At 47.8% G+C, this 23,757-nt stretch overlaps 2 protein-coding genes across 6 annotated transcripts; one reads left to right on the forward strand and one right to left on the reverse strand.

Annotated features, from left to right (window-relative positions):
- The first annotated feature begins 33 nt into the window (after positions 1-33).
- bcl2l1 (BCL2 like 1) lies at positions 34-17,597 on the forward strand. Of its 4 annotated transcripts, none has more exons than XM_053848235.1 (4): positions 34-98; positions 1,517-1,590; positions 3,187-3,881; positions 16,776-17,597. In XM_053848235.1, the coding sequence occupies exons 3-4, from the start codon at positions 3,336-3,338 to the stop codon at positions 16,917-16,919; spliced, it is 690 nt and encodes a 229-aa protein (XP_053704210.1). In that variant the 5' UTR covers positions 34-98; positions 1,517-1,590; positions 3,187-3,335; the 3' UTR covers positions 16,920-17,597. The 4 variants fall into 4 exon arrangements, with proteins under 4 accessions (XP_053704210.1, XP_053704212.1, XP_053704211.1 ...); XM_053848234.1 differs by lacking the exon at positions 34-98 and adding an exon at positions 617-746; XM_053848237.1 differs by lacking the exon at positions 1,517-1,590 and having other exon boundaries at positions 36-98.
- A 1,681-nt stretch (positions 17,598-19,278) lies between these two features.
- LOC128749058 (cytochrome c oxidase subunit 4 isoform 2, mitochondrial) lies at positions 19,279-22,014 on the reverse strand. Of its 2 annotated transcripts, none has more exons than XM_053848232.1 (5): positions 21,784-22,014; positions 21,129-21,222; positions 20,502-20,666; positions 20,286-20,417; positions 19,279-19,491 (listed from the first exon to the last, which is right to left on the reverse strand). In XM_053848232.1, exons 1-5 carry the CDS (start codon positions 21,997-21,999, stop codon positions 19,358-19,360), a joined length of 741 nt encoding a protein of 246 aa, XP_053704207.1. In that variant the 5' UTR covers positions 22,000-22,014; the 3' UTR covers positions 19,279-19,357. The 2 variants fall into 2 exon arrangements, with proteins under 2 accessions (XP_053704207.1, XP_053704208.1); XM_053848233.1 differs by lacking the exon at positions 21,784-22,014 and adding an exon at positions 21,596-21,767.
- Between the last annotated feature and the right edge of the window lie 1,743 nt (positions 22,015-23,757).

Raw genomic sequence — 23,757 nt, forward strand, 5'->3', positions numbered from 1 at the left:
GTTTAAAGGCAGCATCACAAACCCTAACTTTCACACCACATTTCAGTGACATACGGACGCTGTCAGTTCGACGTTTACATCCAGCCTCTTCAACAACGGTAAGGAATCGTTGCAGCGCTTCTCAAAGCGTCAATAGCAAAGCATTGTCGCTGAGGAAAAAAGCATATCAACGCTGGTTTAAGCCGTTCGACATATATTTTAATGTGAGGAGGAGGAGGAGGACACAGTAATATAGTGCGGGAGCAGCAGCGTCCTGTTTTAACGCTGACGTTTGAGTCCACCAGGGGGAGTGCAGTGTACAGTGCCGCCTGACGCTACATTTTCGGGGTAACAAAGGTTACCATGGAGACCTTGAATGAAGCGTCTATTGTTTTGAACGTCAAAAGTTCATATTTTGTGGGCATTTGTATCAGCGGGCAGTGTAGAGGGGGTGGCGTTTCGAAGCTCGAATACGCGGCGTAAACTGCGAGCGGTAAGCAACAGCCTTTCAAGACTTTGCCGGGTGGTTTTTCTTGAATATAATACACGCAAGTGGGGTGGCGTTATCGGGGAGAATTCGTGACCCGCCGAGGGGGAGGAGGGGACCTGACAGTGAGTCGGACAGGAAGAGACGCCGCTGTCTGTGGGCGGAGCTGGACGCCTCTCGCTGGCTCAATGCTTCTCGGTGCGGGCTATGACTGGATTATTCTGACCGTAGTCTGGACGGCATATTCCCAGTCATGGTTGTGCTGCACGCCGTCCTGAGAGTAAGACCCTTTTAGCTGTTACATCGCGTCGTTTGTGGCCTGCGTTTCGGGTCGTCCGTTCGCTAGAAATGGTGGCTGTCTCTCTCTCTCTCTCCTGACTGCTGAGAGGAAGGAGGTCGACGATTATAGAACGACGTTATCACCGTTTCACCTGCTGGCCGAGGATTTGCCTGTAGATCTGTATAAATATCCGTGTAACAATGCGATTGTGTCGCCGTTTACTCAAACTGTGAGGCGTTTGGTGTAACGCCGAGGCATTGTAATAACTAGTCAAGACTCGGCCATGTTTAAAGAGGCAGCTACTGTGTTATCACAGGCGGGTATTCGCCTCGGTGTTGCGAATGACTGCGACTTTGGAAATGCCGAACACGACTCTGGCGAGGTCTGACTCTTGTGTTCGGTTCCAACGACGAACGTTTTATCGCGTTCACATTCAGCTCCGAGCACTGACAGCAGACTGTGTTGCGTTCATGCTCCAGCCATCTCCTTGATGTACGAGTCGATGCTTTTTTTCCTGCATTTGCAACCAGTGAATTAACCGAATGTAATCATTCGAGAAAAACAAGCGCTGTTATTTAACTGTGGAAACATCTCTGTGGGTCGCAATTATTAACGCTCACGCCATGGTGTTTGGGGATTTTTCCGAGGGTCCACGAATGCGTCAGTTGTGTTACGTAATGAGAAAGGGATGGCATCTGCCAGAGCGAGGCAGAAATCTGTAGTACATCCGCTTGCACAAAATAAATCCACGCATTCCTTTATTTTGACAGCTATTGTGCGGACGGAAAGGCGCTGGTGCAAGCGGAACACATTGACAGACGTCGGGCTGTTTACGGAGCCTCTGGTAAGACGCATTTACACGTATAATACGGAGCGAATATGGGAAACACGAGCGATTTGTTTTTCTTTTTCTGGCGTCACGTTTTTCTCCTTCATGTGCGTTCACGTCATAGTCAGGATTGTAACTGGCCCATGCTGTCGTTGAAGACGTGATATTTTGCTCAGGTGCTCGCGTTCCAGAGGGAGCTGTGCAGTGTTTACTGAAGTGTCCTGCGCTATTAAAACCCAACCACGTGTTTGGATCCTGGGACCATGTGGCTGTTGTGAACACTGCCTGCTTGTGGTGTTTCATCTGTTCTCAAAACAAGCTGTTCCTCACTCGCTGCCAACCATTCAGGTCCAGAAAAAAAAAAGATCCTCAGTCTGCCTCGAATTTGCGTTTTTATTCAGGGGATCGCGCTGCTGTAAAGTCAGTCTCTATTATGTAAGGGCATCATCCTGACACACGCTCGAGAGATTAATCTTTATAGTGTTGGTCCGTATGAAAGGTCAACTCCCTAACTTAACCTCGGCCAGGCACTTCAAGATTCCTGTGTTCTGTTCACGTCTTTTCACACGTTTCCCGTTTGGTGACTCATAGCTCTGATGTTGTCTTTTGTTTCGTGGGACGAGACCCACTCTCACGTCACACATCACGCTCCGGACACGGGGATCTGGGCATCAATATTCCATGAAGATTATTTTTTACAACACATGCAAAATTGATGTGCCGTTCTCCAGAAATGATTGTTGAGTTCCACTCACTCTCCCAAATCATGTGATGAGGGATTCACATCTATTGAAATCCAGTGAAATACAAATGTAAATTCACTGAAATCTGTTTGTGTTCGTCCACTTTCACTCTCATTTTCTAAGATGTTTATCGTGACTTTCTCTTTGTGGCGCAATGGGCTTCAGTGATTGCTGTGGTCACCAACGTTATTGCATCAATACGAGTAAACAACAACAACAACAACAGAGAGGAGCTGTGACAGTAGTCATCCATGGACCAACCTTTATTCTCTCTTTTGACAACTCGTACACATTCACATCAGTTTGAGGTCATGCAAAAAGTGTTTCATTTTCTTTCTTTTTTCAATCTTTACGGAGGTTCGAGGCTGAGAAAAAAACAATGTTCTGCCTTGCTCCTGTGTTTGCTCATAACAAGCAGATGTGTACAAACATTTCCGATAAATTGAGGTACAAATGAGGCAATGAGTCACCTGATCAGAGCAAACACTCAAGTTATTCTAATCCAGTTAAATACTGGAACCTCGTGACTTGTAGAAGAAAAAACATGGCGATAAGATGACAGCGTTTGATCTGTTCTGCTTCAATTATAAGAAACGCCTCCCTTCAGGTGCACATCCAGCATCTTCCTGATTCTTTCTTCCGTGCGTCTGTGACACACACACTTCTGCTATCGTCTGCTTTATTACCCTGCCATCTGCTCCATATGTAACAGCCCAATTAAGAAGGTGCACTTTGACCATACCTGTCCAAATTACATTTGAGTTGACTCTCAACAGCTCCTCATGTCAGGCATGGCCTACACTCTCATGCTCGCTGGAGATGTGGCCGCAAGTCCAGACTTTGACCTTTTACTTTTGGCTCTCCACAGGGCTGGAGCTGATCTGTCAGCCATCTGCGAGTTTGAAGTGTCCCCCCCACCCCCGCCCCGCCCTCCCCAAGTGTCCTCTGGGTGTCAGCGGACCGTGGTGGATTGAGAAGTACAAAGTGTGTCACAGAAGAAACTGACCTAAACTCACAATGTCTCAAAACAGAGAACTTGTTGTTTACTACGTTGGCTACAAACTGTCTCTGAGGGACTACCCTGTGAACTATATGGAACTGTTGGAACCCTCAAACAGGACTGAGAGAAGGGAAGAGTCTGGGGAGGAACAGGGTTTAGCAGCACACGCCAATGGAACCTTTAACGGCACGGGTCCGGGCACGCCACCAGAATCCCCTCGGCCGGAGGAGAGGTTACCAACGAACCTGGATGCGGTGAAGGACGCCATCCGGGACTCGGCCAACGAGTTTGAGTTGCGGTACTCCCGGGCGTTTAATGACCTGCACAATCAGCTCCACATCACGCCCGCCACAGCGTACCAGAGCTTCGCCAGCGTGATGGACGAGGTGTTCCGAGACGGCGTCAACTGGGGTCGCATCGTAGGCCTTTTTGTGTTCGGTGGAGCGCTGTGTGTGGAGTGCGTGGAGAAGGAGATGAGTCCGCTCGTGGCCAGGATCGTAGAGTGGATGACCGTCTACCTGGACCAACATATCCAGCCATGGATTGCGAGCCAAGGAGGATGGGTGAGTACCAACAGTCTCTGGACCCTCTATCTGCCCACTCTAATCTAGTTTCCTTTAAAGTTTTATATGAGGTGCAGTAATCTCTTTTCGCTACTTAGTCCCCAGTAGAGTTTGGGATTCACAGCTCTGGTTTTATGGCTTCGCTTTTTCCAAATTTACTGTGATTTTGTTTGTTGTTTGAACATTCCAAGACTCTTTGGTGCCACTGGAAGTTTAATTTATAGTTCAGGAAAAAAAAAAAAACTTATGACTATGACTTCAACCAGGTTTAAGTCTAGACTGCTGCCAGAATTAACAAAAAGCTGCTTACAAGGTCTTCCTCCTTCTTTGAAACTAAGATAGTCATCTTGTTTTACTTCCTATTTCTGCTAAGTAAAAGCAAGTTTTTACGTAGATTAGCATGTCGACATGCAGTGAAAAAGGATGGGGATGTCAAACATTTGAAACAAACGCCAAGCCATGGGGGCAGATTACTTTGTCTGCTGTGGCAGATGGGAGAAGAAACTCTTCATCTCTTTATGTATTTTAACTTTTCTACATTAGTGTTTAGCCTTCAGCATTTGACTCCTGCTACCAGCAAGAGTGGAACGGTGACATAAAAGAAATGTTATGGCGTCATTGGGAAGATGAACGGTGATGGAGATGTGTGGTCATCAGCTGGTGGACTTGTTGTCTAATTGATCGGCAGCCTGCAGCTCATGGAGCCAAATCGAAACAGGAGATTACAGACTCCATCAGGCAGGCTTTGTTGCGCTCTCCCCGGGATCAGCGGATAAAAGTCCCGGGCTTTTACAGATAGCTCTTTGTTTTAATCTGGCCACCCGATTGGCTCTGACATCGCTCGGTCCGGTTTCGCCTCCTGGTTGTCATGTTTCTGTTGGACCTGCTGGAAGCTGGCGCCTCGTGCAATGCGGACAGTTCAGGTCAACTCTTTGTCTTTGTGCTAGCCGCCCCGAGATTGGAGGCGAGGGCGGAGGCTTGTGATTATTTTCTCTCCGGCGCTGGAGGTCGAGGGTCGGTCCTGTGGAAACTGACGTCCCAGTGGCCAACCTGCACACCTAGTGAAAAATCCCGTGGGCTTTGTGCCTGTGCTCTGTTTATTGACTTTCCACTGAATGCTGCAGATGATAGCAGGCGACAGGATATGCGACAAAGACACGCTTTAAGCCTGCTACGTTCAGGTTTCCTCCCTGTATACATGTCGCTGCTTCGCTCTCATTATACGCGTGCTATTTCTGGGGCCTGCATGTGTAATTTATAAACTCCCAAACACAACTGTGTGCTGCTACTCCTGGCTTTCAACCTGCTCTCCTACATGAAATGATATTCCGTTAAGATGCTGAAGACATTTTGTTGACACTTGCTCCCAACCGGTCTAAGTCATGTTGAGCAGAACGCTGTATGCCAACACGAAAAGGGTTGCCACACTGCACTGGAGCCACTTCCTGAAATAGGTTGAGGTTAGCGGTTGCATGTTGTAAGACTTGCAAACATCAACTCAAAAGTTGAATGGTGAGTTCCTGCTTTGTTATCCATGTTGGGAGCATCTGTTAGCACCACCTCCAGTCTGATTCAGTTGCAGCAGGGGTCGTCCCCTCGCGTGAGTCATGGACAGTACAATTGATGTGCTGTAGTTTTGTCACCTTTTTACAGTGGTACAGTGAGTTTGAAGTTCCATTGATCGTCCCCGCGAAACCCACCAGCTTCTTCAACCTTCCAAACCCACGTGAGGCTGTTTCCTTTCTGCTTTGGCAAAGGTCTTTCCTGCTCCCACACTGATGTCCCCTGATGCCTCCGCGCAGAGGGATGAAGCACTGTGCCGGCGGCAGACTCGGGAGCGTGCGTATAGCTGTGAGGCAGGTGTGCCCTCTGCGTGAGCTGATGAAATATTAGTCTGCTCCGGAGCAGCAAGGTTATTTGTCTCCGAACTGGTGAAGACTTTCTGAGGAGGCAAGCAACTTTTCAGGCCGCACAGTCAAAATAGTTAAAATAGTAAAAACAGTTTCTTTTCCTTTTAGACATTTTATTATTCATTCAGTTTATTATTCATTCAGTTTCTTCCGCTTTTAATTATTTTTCATCTTCAGTTTTTACCTGAGTAGAAAACAGTAATTACTAGAAAAGCACAAACCTTTCATCCAAAGTTAATTTGAACACAGACAGAGAGACAAACCAAGGCCAGTGAAAACACAACCTTCTTGGCAGAAATGATTCATCACCCGCTCTGTCAGACAGAACAGTTATGTTCTGCCTAATTAAGAAAATGCATTCAAAAGATAATAGGAATTAAACCTGACTCTAATTGAAGCCTTTTTAATTTCCATTAATTTGTCTTGTACTAATAAAGTAGGATTTGGCGGCTGGAATGTCGGTTTAGACGTGAACTTTGCCAGCTCCAGCGTCAACCGCTGAAAAAAAAAAAAAAGAGGGAACGCTCGCTTGTCTCCGAAATTGATAAAGCCGGAGTGTAAACGATCCCGCTGGAGCTCATTTGTTCAGGCTGCGATGCTGCGATGTCTGTCGGTATCCTGGGACCTGAGACAAATATACTTCGACAGATCCTCCCTCGGTGTTGGCGGCGGGGGGAAGCCAGAGAGCGCCGCCATAGATTGTGGTATAATAACGCTCTCTGGCAGACAGGGGAGGCAGAGACAGTGGCATCCACCTAATAATGCTGGGTTCCAGCCGAGCAGGCGAGAGATTGAGCCGCCTCAGGGTGAAAGTACAGGGTTATTACCAATTAGACTTGAATAATATCTCCACCTGCTAGTGGGGGAAACAGGGTTTTTTCTCTCCAGTTTGACAGACTTATAAAGGCCAAACTCATTTAGGGGAAGCGTAGCGCCATGCTCTGAGGAATCTTGACTTAAAGTGGGTGAAATGGAGGTGGTGGTGAGTAAAAGCCATTAGATTACGTACACATTACTTGTTGGCTGTTTGGAGGAGCCATGTCTTCTTTTGTCTTCCTTGGCTCTCATAACAGGGTTGCGCTTCCTTTGCTCTATATTCCTGTTTAGCCTTAAAATCCAGTGAAAGGCCCTTGCTGCGTGCAGTTTTGCACCCGACATTTCTTCACACTCCGCTTTCCTCTCCAGTCTAATTAACGCACGCTGGCCCCGTCTGAAATATTCATGGCTTTATGGATTAATCCGCCTCCAAAAATAGCCCCCTCGCAGCTAATTACTTCCATTATTAATTGCAAATTTATTATCGATTGTTGGAGTGAAGTATGACGTAACAAGTTAAGTGTTTTATTAGCACTTTGTAATGAACTTTTCTCTGCCTCAACAATGCCCCTCTCCTTCAGTAAAAGGCTGAAGAGGGTGAAACAATACATTTATTGTAGGAATCTTTAGGATTTCCCCCCCTTTTTTTTGCTAGTGAGTTCGAGTCAGACAATGGCTTTTTGCAGCTACTTTGGTACATGCATTTTTCCATCTTTTTTTTTTTGTTTGTTTGTCCTCAAGAGACACGAAGTTGGCTGTATAGTATCCACCAGGACCAGAGAGCGCTTGAATCATTGAAGTCCTGGTTAATAAAGGCCTAAATGAAGCGGCGGGCGCTTGTTTTGAAGAGGGTAACACCTGAGCTTTCTTTGTGTCGTTCTCCTTGACAGACCTATTTACTCTCCCTCCCTCCCTCCCCCTCCTCTCCCTCAGTAATTAACATGCACCTAGGATAGTAAGTTAGATCCTCTGCGTCGTCTGTCTGACTGGCCGACCGGAGCAGAGGAGCAAATCTCACCCCTGGGACCCTCCCAACCCTCCTCCCCCCACGCCCTTCATCCTCGGCCCATCCGTCCATCTCTGCCTCAGCGCTACACGGATCGATTTTATTTTCCTCTCCGAGCCGCTTCTCCTCTCCACTGTTCTGCAGCTCAATTCATCATTTCTGACTCCTTTATTTCCGTTTTTGCTCTCTCCCGTCCCCCACTGGACATGAGTGTCACGTTCCACCTGTGTTGCAGCGTTTCTGTTCGCTCCGAAAAAAACAAAAAAAAAAAACATGACACACTATTGGCGGCTCCTGTCGCCAGCGTTATCTGTGTCTCTCACTCTAAACAACCCTTCCATTCTGATAATCACATCCCAGTTTACCTTTAATATCAAGCAGCTGCAGCTGAGATTGATGATGCATGTATTTCCAATTAGCGCTCTGGGTTTGTTGACCGTTTTATTGCACGGCTGTGGAGGGGAGGGGGCGCCGCAGTCACTCCAGTCATGTGACACAAACAAAGAACCCGGGGCCACACGGGGACGCACACACACGCTGCGTTCTCTTCATTGTTGTGTCCACAGGTGTTGATCCAAACCTGACTTCTCCCTGTGTCTCCGTCTGTAACTGTTGACTCAAACATAAATGCCTGCAGTGGGACAATGCTTGGGGCCTCCCTGCGGGCATCAGATCAATAGCCGCCACTTGGGTCGAGTGCGCTCAATAAGTGCTGCCGTGTGCGTTGGTGGGTGGCTTTATGCAGATTGATCCCCCAAATGTTGGAACGGGAACGCAGCTACCCAACCATGGAGGCGTCTCTTTTGTTCATAGACCCGCACATCTGTTTCAGCCTGCGCCTTCCAGGATCTGTCAAAGCCGACGCGGGAGTTTGAGCTAGCGTGTGTGTGTGTGCGCGCGACGGCGTGTGTCGAAAAACTGGCATTTAACAGATTGTGTACATCAGTCCTCCATAACAAGAGCATCAGGGACATGTCTCATCTTCTCAGGTGTGTGTGCTGGATTTAACAGACTTTCCTCTGTTTTTGTTTGGATGCAAATATAAAAATTCATGCTGAATAGCCTCATAAGCTGAACAAAAGACTGATGTTAATGGTAATGATGACATTGTTTATCACTGAACCGTCTTTGGAAAACCAGTCCAGACGCAGCCCTCGTCTTATACAGCTGCATGTTTTCAAGCTGCAGATGAGCGAGTCATGTGAGGGGACTGTTTGCGCAGATCTTTAAATCACTGAGAAAAACAAACGCGAGACCTGAGGTGATCATAACATTCCACTTATAAACATCCACTGTAGTATGTTTTCAGTGAAAGAAAAAATAGTTGATTTGACTTGAAATGAGAAAACCAACACAACATTGAAGCCCAACTTGGTGGCGATGTTTCAGGCCTTGCTAATCCAAGTTAATGGTTCTGAAGTGTCAAACCTGATGGATTATATCCGTCTACTTTTCGTCACAGTCGTCGTCAGGTCTGGTTTCGCTTGTCTTGCTTCTTGTCTTTACTCCCACCTAAGAGCTTGTGTGATCATGTGCGGCATTTCTGTCGGCCTGTCCATCTGTTACCAAAAAGAAAAAAAAAAAATAATAAAAAATGTTGAACAGATCAATGAAGCTTTGCTGGTCTTCTGAATTACCATCTGGGCCCTTTCTTTCTTTGTCTCTCTCTGTGAGGGCAGAGCTAATGCCTCCTGCTGGCCAATTGAGCTCATTGCCATCAACGATATTTCAAATACTAAAAACGGCATCACAATATATCGATGAAATACATACCCTGTGTTGGGTACATCTCTGATTCTGTCAGGTTTGCACTAGTATTGGACTGTTGGAGTAAAACAGTTCAGCCCACTCACAGCTCCCTGAATGCCTTTCCTGTTCTTCATTTTTTCCGGCTGAATCTCCACTTCGGTGTGCGTCATTGTCTGGAATGGCTCCCCCACCTGCGATTTCATGATAATATCACAGCCTGGAAGGAAGCACAGCAACATTCCGGCGTATATTATTGATTTAACTGTAGATAAACAATAAACTTCAGTCCACCCATCTACAGCAGATTGTATGTGTGAGTGTGTCTGAGTGTGTCATGCAGTAGTGTGGTGACTCTCCAGGGCGTTTCCTGCCTCTCGCCCTAAGTCCATAAGGTTTGGCTCCTGCCCCAGTGAGCTCAGATCCCTTGTTTAAGTTAGTAGAGAATGAGCGAGTTCATATTTGTGTTTGAAATCTAGCATTAACATTTGGATTGTGTACCTGTAAATGGGTGACTGAGTCTTTGAGTGTCCTGGCACAGACTGGATGTTGACATTAAATGTGTCTCACACACACACACACACACAGCACCTGCTCATGCCACAATATTTGTGTGCACAAACCAGATATCCAGCTGTGTAATAGATGAGTCTGTCTGGACTAGAAGCAAACTACAGCACAGGCTGCTAGACAGACGTAAGTGGAACTCTTCCCCCCTCCCCGCTGATCCCCCAGGAGGACGGAATAACATGGCAGCAAATGCTGATGCAGAGCAGGGCGAGGACAGTGCAGTTGCCGAGAGGAAAGTTCTTGACTCAGCTTAATGACGATGGTCTGCAGGTTGGAGAGTGCGTGGCCTCCATGGCGGGTCCCAATCCAGCTGTGGATTCTTTGGGCCCAGACAGCAGGCAGTGCTCTACTTCTCCAGGGCTTAGTGATGAAATCAGGTCACATTTTCCCTGCGTCTTCTCTCTCCCTCCTCCATTCCCTCCATTATTTGAGCTCTCTGCACCAGCCCACAGCCAAATCTTCCTTTTGCCACTTGTCCCAAAACCTCATCACGCCTTTTCATGATAGCGTGCATATCTCCTTTATTTAATTTCTGCTGTCTCCATCCTTTGCTGTATGTCTCTCTCTGCGCTCAGATCTGTGATCAGATTATGAGGCACATCATGGGATTAGTGAGTCTCATGGCATGTATTAAAGCAGCGGGTTGATAAGCGTGATGAGCAAGAGCATCAAGGCCATCACACTTCCATTCATCACCAGCTTGTTTCAAGACAATGGAGATATCTGGAGCGCCTACGCAGGCAAGAGGGGAGGGTAGAAGACGGGGCTTGGGAGATACTTGCCAAATCCATTGAGGGGATCCTCACTCCTAGAAACTTCTTGCGCTGAATGGCGCCTGACAGGAAGCTCCTTTTATGGTGCTTCCTCTTTGTCTGATTTCTCAACTATATCCGGTGTCATATTTTCACCCTAATGTTGGACTTCCTATCTGGACTTCCTCACCCGCAGATGAATTCCATTCTGTCGTTTCACCCTTTCACGTCTTTGCCGCTTCATTGTTCTGAGCGGCGGCGTCTACCTGCACACGGAGCCCGGACCGCTCGCTGAATCCCAGTGACAGAATTGGGTTTTTGTGGAGACGGGCCCCAGAGCGGGAACAGATTGGTGTCTGAGCCGCTCTGTCCTGACTCATTAATCTCCTCTTTAATTCATGGTCTCACCACCAGGCTCAACATGTGCGCACGCACACATGCACGGAGCGGGTGCGTGACAAACCTGCTCAAGGTCCAAAAACAAGAGGGGACATTGATTCATTGGTGTTTTCATGAGTGTCACCACCAAGGGGAAGTTAAATCATTTAGTCACAACGCCTTGAAAACGATCCATCAAACTAAAAACCATGTTGCCTCCTTTCCTCCCCCGGGCCTGCCACCCCTCCTTTATTGCCCTGGGTGACGGTGCGGTTGCCAAGAAAAGAAACTTGGGAGAGCAAATTGCCGTCGTGACATTCTGTAACTACCTCGGCGACTGGAGCGCTGAGAGCGCCCGTCGACCGTGACAGATTTCTACAGCCCCCCTTCCTGGATCCCATCCAGTCTTCAGTGCAAGCCATGCACAGGAAGACTTTCTCTCCCGGCTCTTGTGTGCAGGCTTGTCGAGAAGAATCTCATGAATTCAAACAAACTGGTGAAACAGACACCCAGGCGTTTGTAGAAGCTCCTTTTGAGGACGAAGACACAAATGAATGCACAAGTCTTCAAACTCCAGCAAGAGCGCTGTCTGCTTTCCATAATTTCCTCTGAATTTCCTCATCGCTGGAGTGGTGCCCCTGTCTCTGCGCATTGCTGACGGTTTATCTGATCAGTTCCAAGGAAATTCCAATCCACCCAGTTCATAACGGATGTCTGGCGGCCATCTTGGCTCGTTCCCTTGGCTGTTGTGGTGTAAGCCCTGCTGTGGATGGTTGACTGAAATAGGCAGACCTGTCAGTCGCCCTGAGCGTTTCTTATCCGTTTCCTTTCCCCTCCACAGTCTCCTAATGATGCTGAGACCTTTGAGAGCAGGGTGGAGCTTGTGCTTGGCGGGTCATGAGTCATGATTTACCACTCATGCACTCATGTGGGCTTGTCCCATGTCTGTCCACAAAAATGCCACAACTTTAAACAGAAATCTATGAAATGTTGAAGTTCACGCTCAGTCATTTGACCTTTGGACATTGTTTACCATTTGAGCAGGAGATAACTGTCACTTCCTGCAGCAGTGATGTGTCACCGGTCCTGTGACACCCCACCAAACAAAGACGCATCACTTCAGATGTTCCAGCTCAGCTGTGGATGATATTGGATTGTAGTTACCATTACATTATTATTACACTCCACAAACAGCTGCCACCATTATTACCATGTCACCTTTGGTGTTTGGTGGCCACAGGTCAGACAAATTTCCGCAATGCAGCGGTGTCTAAAGTGAGAGTGAGGACCTTTGCTCTGGACTTCTTCCACTATGACACAACTCTGGAAGAGGAACCGTTTCACAAAGAATGAGTAGAGTTGACATGTGACAGAATGTTTTGTACAAATGCCTCACAGGTCTTCATGGTCCTTCCGCATGCTTCTCTATTAGCCTCGTAATGTGGTCAATGTCGGCCTTTAAATGACTGGAATCTTTTAAACAGCCCATGAAGTATGGTTTGGTTTTTGTTTATGGAGTTTTTTACATTTTTATCTGTGGTTCATGACTGTTGGCCAGGCGGTCTGGGTAAACAAGGCAGAGAGTTGCCTTGAAATGTTATTTTTGTAAAGGTCGTCTTTGAAACAAAACAGAAGCTGGTGTGTTTTGTGTAGGCTCCTTGGCCTTCAGACATCCTGGAAGGACCTTGGATTCCGTTCTGCCGCAGCAGTGTCCTGAAGAAGTGCTTGCTGCAAGGTTGAGACTTATCTTCATATTTGCGTGGTCGCTTTGACCTTTAACTCTTGCCAAGAATTCCTAACATGTTATGAGACTTTTCTTTTTATTCTTTCTGGAACTGGAAACGTGATCTATGAGGTGATCAAAGGCATGGCTCAATTTGAATGGATCTCGGCTGCTCTGTTTTTGTGTCTCTATCTGGGCATTGGATGGTTGAGTTTGTTGCAACAGTGGAGCAACAGACACGTCAGCGCTGATGAATGAGACGCGGCGGCTAATGATCATTAAAAGAAGCCTCTTTCTCCACGTGCTGTATTGAGGCATTTCTGAGCCATAAAGATCCCAGACACACACACACACTTTGCCGTAGCCTTGGCAACAGCACTGCCTGGTGCCATTTCACTTTTTCCTTCAGTCTGGTCTTTGACAAGCTAATCTCTCCCTCATCCCTGCTTCACCTCGGCTCACAAAGAAAGTTGGACCATAAGAGGAGGAGAAACGTGATCTGCCGGAGAGTACCTGCCTCCCTGTGGGAGCCCAGTTGAAGAGACCAAATAAATTCTGCTGCTTTGATCTGTCCGAGCTGGTAACGTCAATACTTCATCAGTCAGAAAGGTAGAGGATCTTCAGCAGCTACTTCCTTATTGAGTGCTGCTCATCCAGTCGAAGGGCTGCCCTTTGATCCATAGTCCTGTCTTGACATTCAAATGAGTGGCACCGTTTAGTTTTTTTACAACTTGACCAAGTTGAAGAGATTGACTCGAGCACATGTCCAGGCATGTCTGCTGGTATGGGTCATCGACATTCTTCTTGGTCCATGCACCTACATTCCTAGCATTGTTCTGAGTGACATCACTGAGGAAGGCAGAACTAAAAACAATGACTCATCTCCCTGGATGTATGGTGCAGGTACGAGCAATTACGCAACCTTTCATAACCACCTGTGAATCTCCTGCCGCGCTCTGGTTCCTCATGACCATATTGCCGGTTACTCCCGAGCACCAGGGTGGTTCTGGTCCGGATCATGAGGCTCAGCGTGGCTGTCTTCAGAGTTAGATCCCTGGAAGAAGACCGATCGTCTGCTCATGTGTGAGTCCCTCCTGCAGGGGAGGGAAGGCTCGACTGAAGGCAAACATTCTCCACTATTTACTTTTTGAACTTCCCTCATCAGGGTTGGAAGGAATTTGAAACATTTACAGTCATTATGTGTTAGTTACACTGAATGACTCACAAGTTAAATGAGGAGATTGTGATTGTAATCATGAACCCAAAGTCCTGTTTGTTTTAAAGAGAGAGGACACTCCACCCGCGCTGGCACAAAGAAAAGCTCTTCCTGCCAGGCACCTCTGTTCAACGGCTCCGAACCCCAGCATGAGGGGTGTTTGCCGACTGGACATGCCAAGGTGGCGCGTGTTTATGAAGGAGGCATGAATAGAGCTACTGTAAGTCAGAGCTACTGCTTCTTAAAGAGCCTCATTTATCTCTGGAGAGCTGAACATCCTGCCGTCGAAGCTGGTTTCTTAGAAAACCAATGGTGCCTTTCTTGGAAAGAACATGCGAGTATGGTTGTGGTTTCATTGCAAACTGTAGCAAACTTTACTCTGAGCTCTAAAAGAGCGAATACATTGAATGACTTCTTCGAGAAGCTTCTTCTAGAAGTCCAACCGTTTGTGTTGCCTGACATGTCATTACGGAGGTATCTACGCAGATTTTAGAGTTAGATAATGTACAACTACAAACAAGGAAACTGAGCAAGAAGCAAAGTCAACACACTCAAGTTTGGTCTGCACTGCTAGGCCAATAGGGAAGAAACCTGTATTTTTATCACGTAAAAACACTTTTTTGTGTGTAAACATGACTAAATGGTCATCATTAATGTACAAGAAATACTTGACTCTAATGTAGTAAAGGTCACAACGCTGTGTAGGACTGAAGTTGCTCACTGAAATCATGAGTTGATCAGGGGTCTGATCCAAGTCAGACGACTGTTGGACCTGTCAAGTTCACCTGGCCAAGGGAGCCCCCACCTCTGGGGCTTTGCATAGAAAAGAATGCACCGCCGGGCGACCTTGGCTCATGTGACACTTGGACCGTGTCCCGCTGTTTCCAAAGAAATTAAGGACTGTTTTGCCCCCAACGTTCACTTGCGTCATGCAGTGATCGTCAGCGGTGACTGGGCAGGTCGATGCTCATGACTCCTCAGTGCTTGAGCAGCGCAACACTGGACCCATTGATGTGTGGAAATAACAACGCCTATGTTTGCGAGAGTACAGACTGTGAAATTCATTCCACGGAGCTGCTGTGGGTCTGATGTATCCTGTGTCACACTTTTCAGCAGTGAGGTCATCACCTCCTTATCGTAATGCAGTTCTGACACGCCCGCAGATTTCTGAGAAATTTCACCAGAAGGCCTGAGCTGACTCTCACCGGAACTTGAGCAAGTTTTTTTCACCACAGATCAATAGGGGCTGACCAAATTGTTTTAGTTGGACACGGCAGAATCAAAATGGCTGACGGAACGGATCAGGGCTTTCGCTTTAATTATCACCGCGGATCCGCTCAGAGCTCATAAGTTCCGACAGGATCCGGTCACGGGAGAGCGGCTAATATCCGCCCGCCGTCTTCCCTGACATCAGTCTCTGACAACCTGCCCTCATTCCTGGTGTGGACCGTCCGCATTGCTTGCTTTTGTGTCCACACACCGCGGGGGTGTGGCATCACCTATGACAACTGTGGTGTTGTCAATGCAACTGATGTTGTGTTCATGCTTGTTTGTCGTTGCTGGAATGACATGTTGACATGACAACGTGTCATGCAGATGTGTTGCTGCGGGTCAATAACATCTGTGGAGCTCACAGCTGGAACACAGAAAGATGGGTTAGAAATAAAAAGATCCTCCAAAGGAAGGAACTTGTGAATTTAAAAACAAAAAAATATTGAATAAATTGGATAGTTTTCTTCAACATTTCATAGAGTAATAACAATAAAAACTATTCCAGCTGTGTGTTCGGTAATGTAGTTCACTAAAGCCTTGTTTGTTGTTGTTTATTAACGTGGTGGTTTGGTTGGTTTGTTTCCGTGTTCGCGGGAATGATCGTTTGAAAATGCTTATCAGTGATCTTGGACTCTTCCTCATCCTCCCTCTTCGCTTTCGCTTCTCGCCACCGGCCATCGCACGCTCCCCTCCCGCGTACACACTTATCGCATGCGCGCACGCACGCACCCCTAACGGATTCTGGCGAGGCGGGGATTTGGCTGCACCTGGCGCCTCCTTGCGGCCGGAGCGCGGACGCTCAGGCCTGCGCATCATTTCCAGGAAACCGTTGCAGTGGGCGGCTGTGTGGGCTCGGTAATCCGAGGACACAGCCGGGAAGGAATGTTGTTGCTTCCCTGCTCTGAGAGGCTGCAAGGTTCTGTCATCGCAGCGCTCTGCCGTCGTGCAGGTGGCGCCGTGTTTGGTGTTGCACTTGTGGTGGTGCTGAAGTTCCCCCAGCTGCGTGTGTGGGCTTGGACACTCATATAGACGCACTCACCATCACAGCTGGAATCCACCTGGGGTGAGTCATGACTGCACATCCTCGATCATACGGAAACTGAAATTCATCTGAATACTGAGCACAAGATGAATATTTCAAACTGCCGTCACTTGAGTTATTTTACCGGCGTGAAATGTCGGGACGAAAAGTCATATTTCATACGTGCCAGATATCTCAAAGTGTTCAATAATGCCTTCTGACAGTAAACTGTTGGGGCTAAATTGTTTCACTGTGTGAGATCCTGCGCCATCACGGTGCGACTCTCCACTATGTGAGTGATGCAAGTTCAAGTTTGTTTTGGGTTTGTTAGTAAAAGTTTTGATGGATTCCTCGCCCGCTGCTGGGGCTGCATGACCATTATCTACCAGGTGACTGTTCAGTAAAAGGAAGATTGGACTTGCCCCCCAGCCTCCAGTGAGCACCTGAGGTCGCGCTTTTAATGGGCCTCTCTGTTGTCTTGCAGGAGAGCTTTGCTGAAATCTTCGGCCAGGATGCGGCAGCGGAGGTCAGGAGGTCAGAAGAGAGCTTCAAAAAGTGGTTCCTGGCCGGGATGACCCTGGTCACCGGTGTCGTGGTCGGCTCTCTAATCGCCCAGAAGCGTCTGTGAAGGAGACCCCAGCACCACCGCCACCTTCCTGTCGCCAACATACAAGAGCATCCCCAACAAAAATGAAGGTCCCCGTGATGACGCCGGTGTTTAGTTCCTCTCTCCAGTTCCTCTTGCAAGGACAGAGACGTTTTATGTTCCCACTTGATGCGTTCATGATCATCACTTTGTTCTAATTTATCTGCATTGATTTTCTCCATTCCATTGTTCCATAGTTCCAACAAGTTTTTTTTTTTTGTACATTTTTTTTCTCGTGTTCACATTTTTAGTTTTTACAAATGTCATTGTTCCACGGAAGAATACTGACTTTGGTCTGAAGCGTGTTGCATTCAGCCTCTCTGCTGCTCCAAGTGATGGTCAGACACACCCATCGCACGTGCCATACGTAGCGCAGCCTCTGACTGCAGCAGGCTCGGCGCCGCTCTTCGTAGTTCAAGTTCGTAGTATCAAGCGAGACGTCCGCTCCCGATTCTGTTGGTCTGAAACTACTCGTGTGAAGATCTCTTATGTTTGCTGGTGCGATTTGGACTCGACACACATACATATACACAAAGTAGCAGCCGAAGGCGCTCGGTATTGTAGCAGCTCACACAAATTTGGGTTGATGTATGGTGTAATTTTGATGCTTTTTTTAACCCATAAAGGCATGTAAGCAATTTAATAAAAGGTTAGGTCTCATGATTGCAAGCTTGTGTTTTATTTTTTACTGTCACGGTTCAAGCGTATGGACGGAATTATTCTTTCTAAATAAAATGTTCACATTTGACTCGTATGCAAGAGGGTTTCAGTTATTTATTGGGCGGAAATCAAAACTTTTCACGGCACGTTCTCCGTAAGAACTGAGTTCCGTTTGCTCCGATGGTGCCTGAAAGGAAGTAAAAACAACAAACAAAAAAGAGGGAAGGTTGACATCGAGGAACGCGTGTCCTTGCTGCGACGTCACATCCGAAACTTTTTAGCGGTTTAATGAAGCTTTAAATGAAGGATTCTGGAGCACATTCTACCCTGCTCGAAAGATGTACGTTAGAAAAATAGGACGCTTGGATCGTTTTTCAAGCATATGGCCAACGACGATTGGCTGACATGAATCACGTTGTTGTCAGAACAGGAAGTAGCCCCACAATTTTTTTTGAGGTGGGAGAGTATCCGCACGTCCGTCGCTCGGTTTCTCCTACTGAGGTTCTGCACCAGATCCTGTCTGCTCCACGTGTCTGTTGGAACCATCTGATGATAGCCTGCTGCTGATAAGTGTGTGGCGACACACACACACACTTCATGTCCACATCATCCCCCCCCTCCCCAGACTCCTCACATCTGTCACAAATCCCTTCATTCCTCCTCCTCCTCCTGCTTTTCTCTTCCACGCAGCCCCGCCCCTTTCCACCGCAGGCTGTCACCTTAGCGCGTCACAAGTGTCACTCACTGTCGGACCACCTGCTGCTCCCGCACGTGTGCGTCAGAGTGTGTGACTCCAGTTGGTTCTCACGAGACATCAATCCAAGTTCTGTCCTCATGTGGTTCTGACACACGTGATCAGATCAGATTCCTTCTCCTTCCTCGCTCTAAAGTCCATCAGAAAACCTTATTTATCCTCTGACTTTTTCATCTCTGGCTAAAGGTTTGACCCGAAATATTTTCAAAATGAAGAATTAACCATGGTAATCTGAAAAGCAGCTCCTCTTGTGTCACCATTGCTCTTAGTTCTCCTTTGTTCTCATCCGTCTTCCAGTGATTCAATACGGAGAACAACATCTGCGACGCCCTTCTCCGCATACATTCGGCGATATAGACATATTTTTCTACACCTTTGCTGGACAAACTCACACCATTAACATGCACAAGCGTGAGCGTGAAACACACATGAAGAGGAGGCGTAACTCGCTAGTTATTGATACTCTCTAGATTAGTTTAGCAAGCTAGTCTCCATTGATAGTTCAGTGTCCAAACTCTGATATGCACCAGGTCACCTGAAGACACGCAGAATTCAACTGTATAAACCAAACGTGTGTTTAAACCGGCTCTGTACAGTTTAGAATCATGTGAAAAATTAAATACAAAGTTGCAGAAATTTTGGGCTCTGTGGTTTTTGTCATCTAAAATCATCCCTGCACAGAGTGAGAGTGAAGCGTCTTCTGGCTGTGGAGCCCCGCCTGCAGGTGGCGTCCTCTGTGGGTGTGTGCACGTCTCCCTCCACCTCAGCCACAGCTGTGTCTTACTCCTGCATCTGGACCATTTCAACTTCTCAGCGGGATTTAGAGCAATGACCTGATCTGGACAGGTCACTGTAGACGCTGCTCCATCACGAGTGGAGCGCAGCATCAACCCACCAGTATCAGAGACCACAGGTGTCAGAGGCAAGTGAGCACCAAGGCTGTGTTTATTCATGTAGGTACGGCGGCCATCAGGCACGTGGAGGTCACCATTTGATTCACATCACTTCACTTCCACTTGCCCTTCTCATAGTCCCACTTGGCAGAGAAGCCCTCGACTGGGTTCACCCTCATGTCCAGCATCCTCTTCAGCTGCTTGGCCTGCCACTCCTTGTCAAAGGTCCTGGGCCGAGCAGGGTAGACTGAGCAGAGCAGAGAGACCAGTCAGCAACCTGTTCTGCTCAGCCAGGAGAAACATCACTGGGGTTTTTTTTTATAGTCAAAAGGGAGTTTTGCTTGTTCTACTTGAAAAGTCAAATTCAAAGGAAACCACACATTTCTTATGCATGACATTTTGACTGCAGCGTGCACAATCCGGCCCCCATCTTCTACTGAATCTCCTGAATCAGAAAATGACACCACCAGAGGGGAAATCCAACAAGCAGCGGAAATGAATAGCATTAGCTTGAGACCACTCAGAGCGGTGGACTGGCTGGATGGCTGCAGGTTCTAAACCCAAACATTTCCACAGGTGTAGGGAGAACCGCTGAGCAGTCAGGTTGTGAAGAATCAGGTGGAAAAACAATCCCAGCAGCGGTGAGGATGTGGCTCGAGTTGTGGAAGACGTTGTGTCTTGACCTCAGGTTTGCTGATAATAAACCCTGGACATGAATGATTTTTTTTACTTGGTTTGTACATCAATGCTGGAGGTGAAGGAACGTTGGGAATGTTTTTGTGGAAGTATCAAAACAGATGAGTGTTTGGACTAAACCATCTGCATCTGAATATTTGAGATTGCATCTGCTCGTCCAGGTTCGTGTGGAAGCAGCGATGACACCCAAATATTGCCTGAACGGTTCCAGGTTTCAAGAGTGGAGATGACAAGCTGGGTGTTAGCAGAGCGAGAAGAGAGAGATAGAAGCCAGCATGAGCTGCACGCCGCACGCGGCAGGTCGTGTGACTGGACCGTCTACATGGAGCACGAGTCGTGACTCACCGTAGATGCTCTGCCACCAGACCACCAGACCTGTCAGGCCGAAGAAGATGAAGATGCAGCCCATGACCGTCTTCCACTCGGACGACGGCTGCTTCATCTCAGCGTAGGTCTGGTTGAACTTGAGGCGGTACACTGAGGGGGTCAGAGGCAGGAGACGTTGATCCGTCAGGACAAGACGTCTGAACTCACGACTCAGATGGACAGGGCTGCACCTACAGGCAATCTTCTCCTCCTTGCTGAGTTGACCCCAGGGCCCCTTCTCCTTCTGCTTCAGGGTCATCTGTTCAGGGGTCAGGTCCATTTTGTAGGGTCTGTCGGGCAGGGGCGTGTCCAGACGGTCACTGTACATGGGCCTGGACATGTCTGTCGCCTCCACCACATCTGGAGTGTGAAGATCCAGAGAGATACAAATAGAACACTGCCCACTAGTGGTCATTATTTGCAACGACAGACGAGATCATACAAATAATAGAATTTCTTATTTCTCGGCGGTTTCTTCCTCAATATTTCTGTCGAGTTTCATTACAAAAGTATCACGAACAAGAATTATGCACTTGACATTATTATATCTTCATGCATTATAAAATCAGACAATTTTGACCTGGAAGTCGGTGACAACATAGAAATAAAGTTAATTCATCAAACATTCAAATGAAAAAAAGCTTTATTATACAGAGGCTAGAATAAACGGTTAAACAAAAAAAAAAAAAGGTGATCATTTTAAACTCATGCTTTCGAAGCTATTGATTTTCTAAACCGCAAAATTGGCTCGACTTATTTTGTGTGCAGTGACTCTTCCTCTCCGCTAGTGGGCGCACTCGCAGCAGGTAAAGGTCGCCACACCTTGTGGATGGCTGGACATCCTCACACCGACAGGAGCCGCCGTGGAGCGCCGCAGCAGGAGGCTCCCGACTCGCCCTGCCACTGCTCGGAGCATCTGCGGACGGATGAGGTCACGCAGAGGTCAGGAAACAGAACGACAACCACCCACTGCACAAGTGTAAGTGACTGAAAACGCAGGTCACTATCAAACAGCAGGGGTGACTCCTCCTCCCTAGAAAGTAGATCATTGAGTAGAGAGCAAGTTCCAGTGAGTGTGAATGAGCAGTCTGGCAGACTTCTCAGTGGTTTAGAATGAGTTAAACCACTATATATTTTTTTATCCTAGCATGTTTATCTTGGAAGAAATCATTAACAAGCTGCGCAACAAACTCAGAGAAAATGGCGACGCTGGCAGCGAGTCAGAAAAGGAGCCCCAGCTGACCTCAACAGATCTTGTCTTGAAAAGTTTGCAAACTTGGCTCACTCACTGACAGTCTCCTTCCTACAGCCGTGTTGTCCTAAAGCTCCCGGGTGGAAGCAGTTTCATGGCTCACTTCTGCTCTGCACGTCCGCCACTCTTCCACAGACAGTCCGGGGGGGTCCCCCCAGCCCCCTGCACCCCGATCATCCAGCACTTCTGCCATTTCCTCTCGCTCCAGCTCTCCCAGATACTCACTGTGTGTGAAGGAGTCGCCGCAAATCTGGTGAGAAAAAGACTCTCTGTTCCTGAGCGACTGGCGCCACATGAGACTGAGCAGAACCAGCGGGCGGAGAGGAGGATCTGCGTGGAGAGAGGGAGGGGAGCAGAGTCCCTGAGGTCAACGGAGGACAGACACTTTAATAGCTGCAGCCGAGCTGTTTGATATTTGACTTTTGGGCCGATTTTCGCCATTGCAGTGTCTCTCTTCAGCTGTATTCAGGCCCACATTGTCTTATCTGAACCGAATGAATGATATTTCTGTCCAAATTCTACAGGAATTTAGTTTGATCAAAGAGTTAAACTGATGCAAATAAATTCCCTCTGGATGAAAAACCCAACTGACAGCTGCTGTATTTGGAGTTTTTGGTTGGACTTGTGTGTTGTGGTGGCGCTCTCCTGAAGGCAGAAGCGGCTTGTGTCACTTGTCAACAAAGTGACGTAAGAATCCAGACCTGACCGTCGCTTTTCCCAAGTGATTCCAGCTGAGTCGGTGCTTGAAACTTGGATGAAGCCTGTCACATTAACTCAGATGTTTACTCATCAAACTGGGCCAATGTGCGTCTCCAAATTGACACTGGAGTTCAGAGGTGCCAAACCGGTCCTCGGAGGGTCCAACCAGTCAAGAGCGAGGTTATTCTAGTTCACCAAAACCAACCACAAAACAGAAAGTCAAGTTCATCAGAAGTCATTTTTGTGAACTGAAATTGCATTTGCAATTGAAACTGCATTGTCTGTTTACAAAACTGATCAAAACGGAATAAAATAATAGCGAAATTGTCTTGGTTTTCGTCTTTAATTGTTTCATAAAGAACGACTTCGAGATGATTTAGAATGGAATATTTATTTTGGCTGGTTTTACGACAGCTGTCGGCCAGGTGCGGCATGTCAAGTCTGTGACGTCACTTGTGTTGACGGCCTGTCCCGACGACGCTGACTGAACAGGAATGGTCACGAGAACCGGTCCAACATTGTCCGATTCGCTGGAATCGATGCGGCTTCAGGAGGAGCGAACCCCGTCATCTACATCACGGTGTAATGATGGAAGAGTGTTCCGTGTTGGATCAGTGACCGTGGACTCGCCTGAGCTAACATGCTAACAGTTAGCACGGCGCTAACTTGTTGTCAGAGGAAATGGATCGGTTTTGAATGACGTCACACGCGTCGTCTCCGAGCTCGTTTTCACTGTGATGTGGAGTCGGGAAGCAGGTGTGGTTGACAATAAGCAGAACCAAGTCTTCGTGCTGCATTTGCGTGGATGTAAATAAGACCGCAAACACGCGCAAGGAAGAGGTGGCGCTGGGCGGAAGCTGCTCTGGGGCCATTTAGAGGGAGAGAGCAGGTGTCCAGGTGGCAGAAGGCTTCAAGGCTGTAGTTCCAGCCCCGCCACTAGGTGGGGCCAGAACCCACTCATCCATTCAGGTCACGTTGAAGTCAGTTGGGAACTTCAGGGAGCGAGCCGCAATCCGTACTATCGATTCAAGCCTTATGAGGACCGGCTGTCGCCATGGCAACCTTCCCCCCCTTCACGGACACTGACCGATCTAGCGTTGGTCAGTCGATGTTGACGTGTGAATTTCTTTTTGTGTTGGCGGTGTTGAGCGTCTCTTCAATACTTTTCCATTTGTCCAGTTCGTATTGTATCAAGAATATTCTATGACAGCAAGTCCTCGGAGAGGTTTCTGCTTTGCGGGGAGGTAGGTAATAGATGTGAGGCACCAAAACATTAAATCCCATGTCAGACAATGTAAATCACGGCGTTATTTATATGTTTCTGCAGTACATCGATTTGTCCACAAGGCGCCGCCACAGGGCGCAGTACAGTTGGTCTCCGTGACGGTGGATGGAGCTCATGAGCAGAGACACCTGCGGAGGCGCCGCCCGCCGAGGAACAAGCACCGCCCGCCCGGGAGGGCACGGACGGCCCCGCTCCAGATGCGAGCGCTCCAGGTA

This window comes from Synchiropus splendidus, chromosome 18 (genome assembly GCF_027744825.2).
Source record: "Synchiropus splendidus isolate RoL2022-P1 chromosome 18, RoL_Sspl_1.0, whole genome shotgun sequence".
In the NCBI taxonomy this organism is placed as follows: Eukaryota; Metazoa; Chordata; class Actinopteri; order Syngnathiformes; family Callionymidae; genus Synchiropus; species Synchiropus splendidus.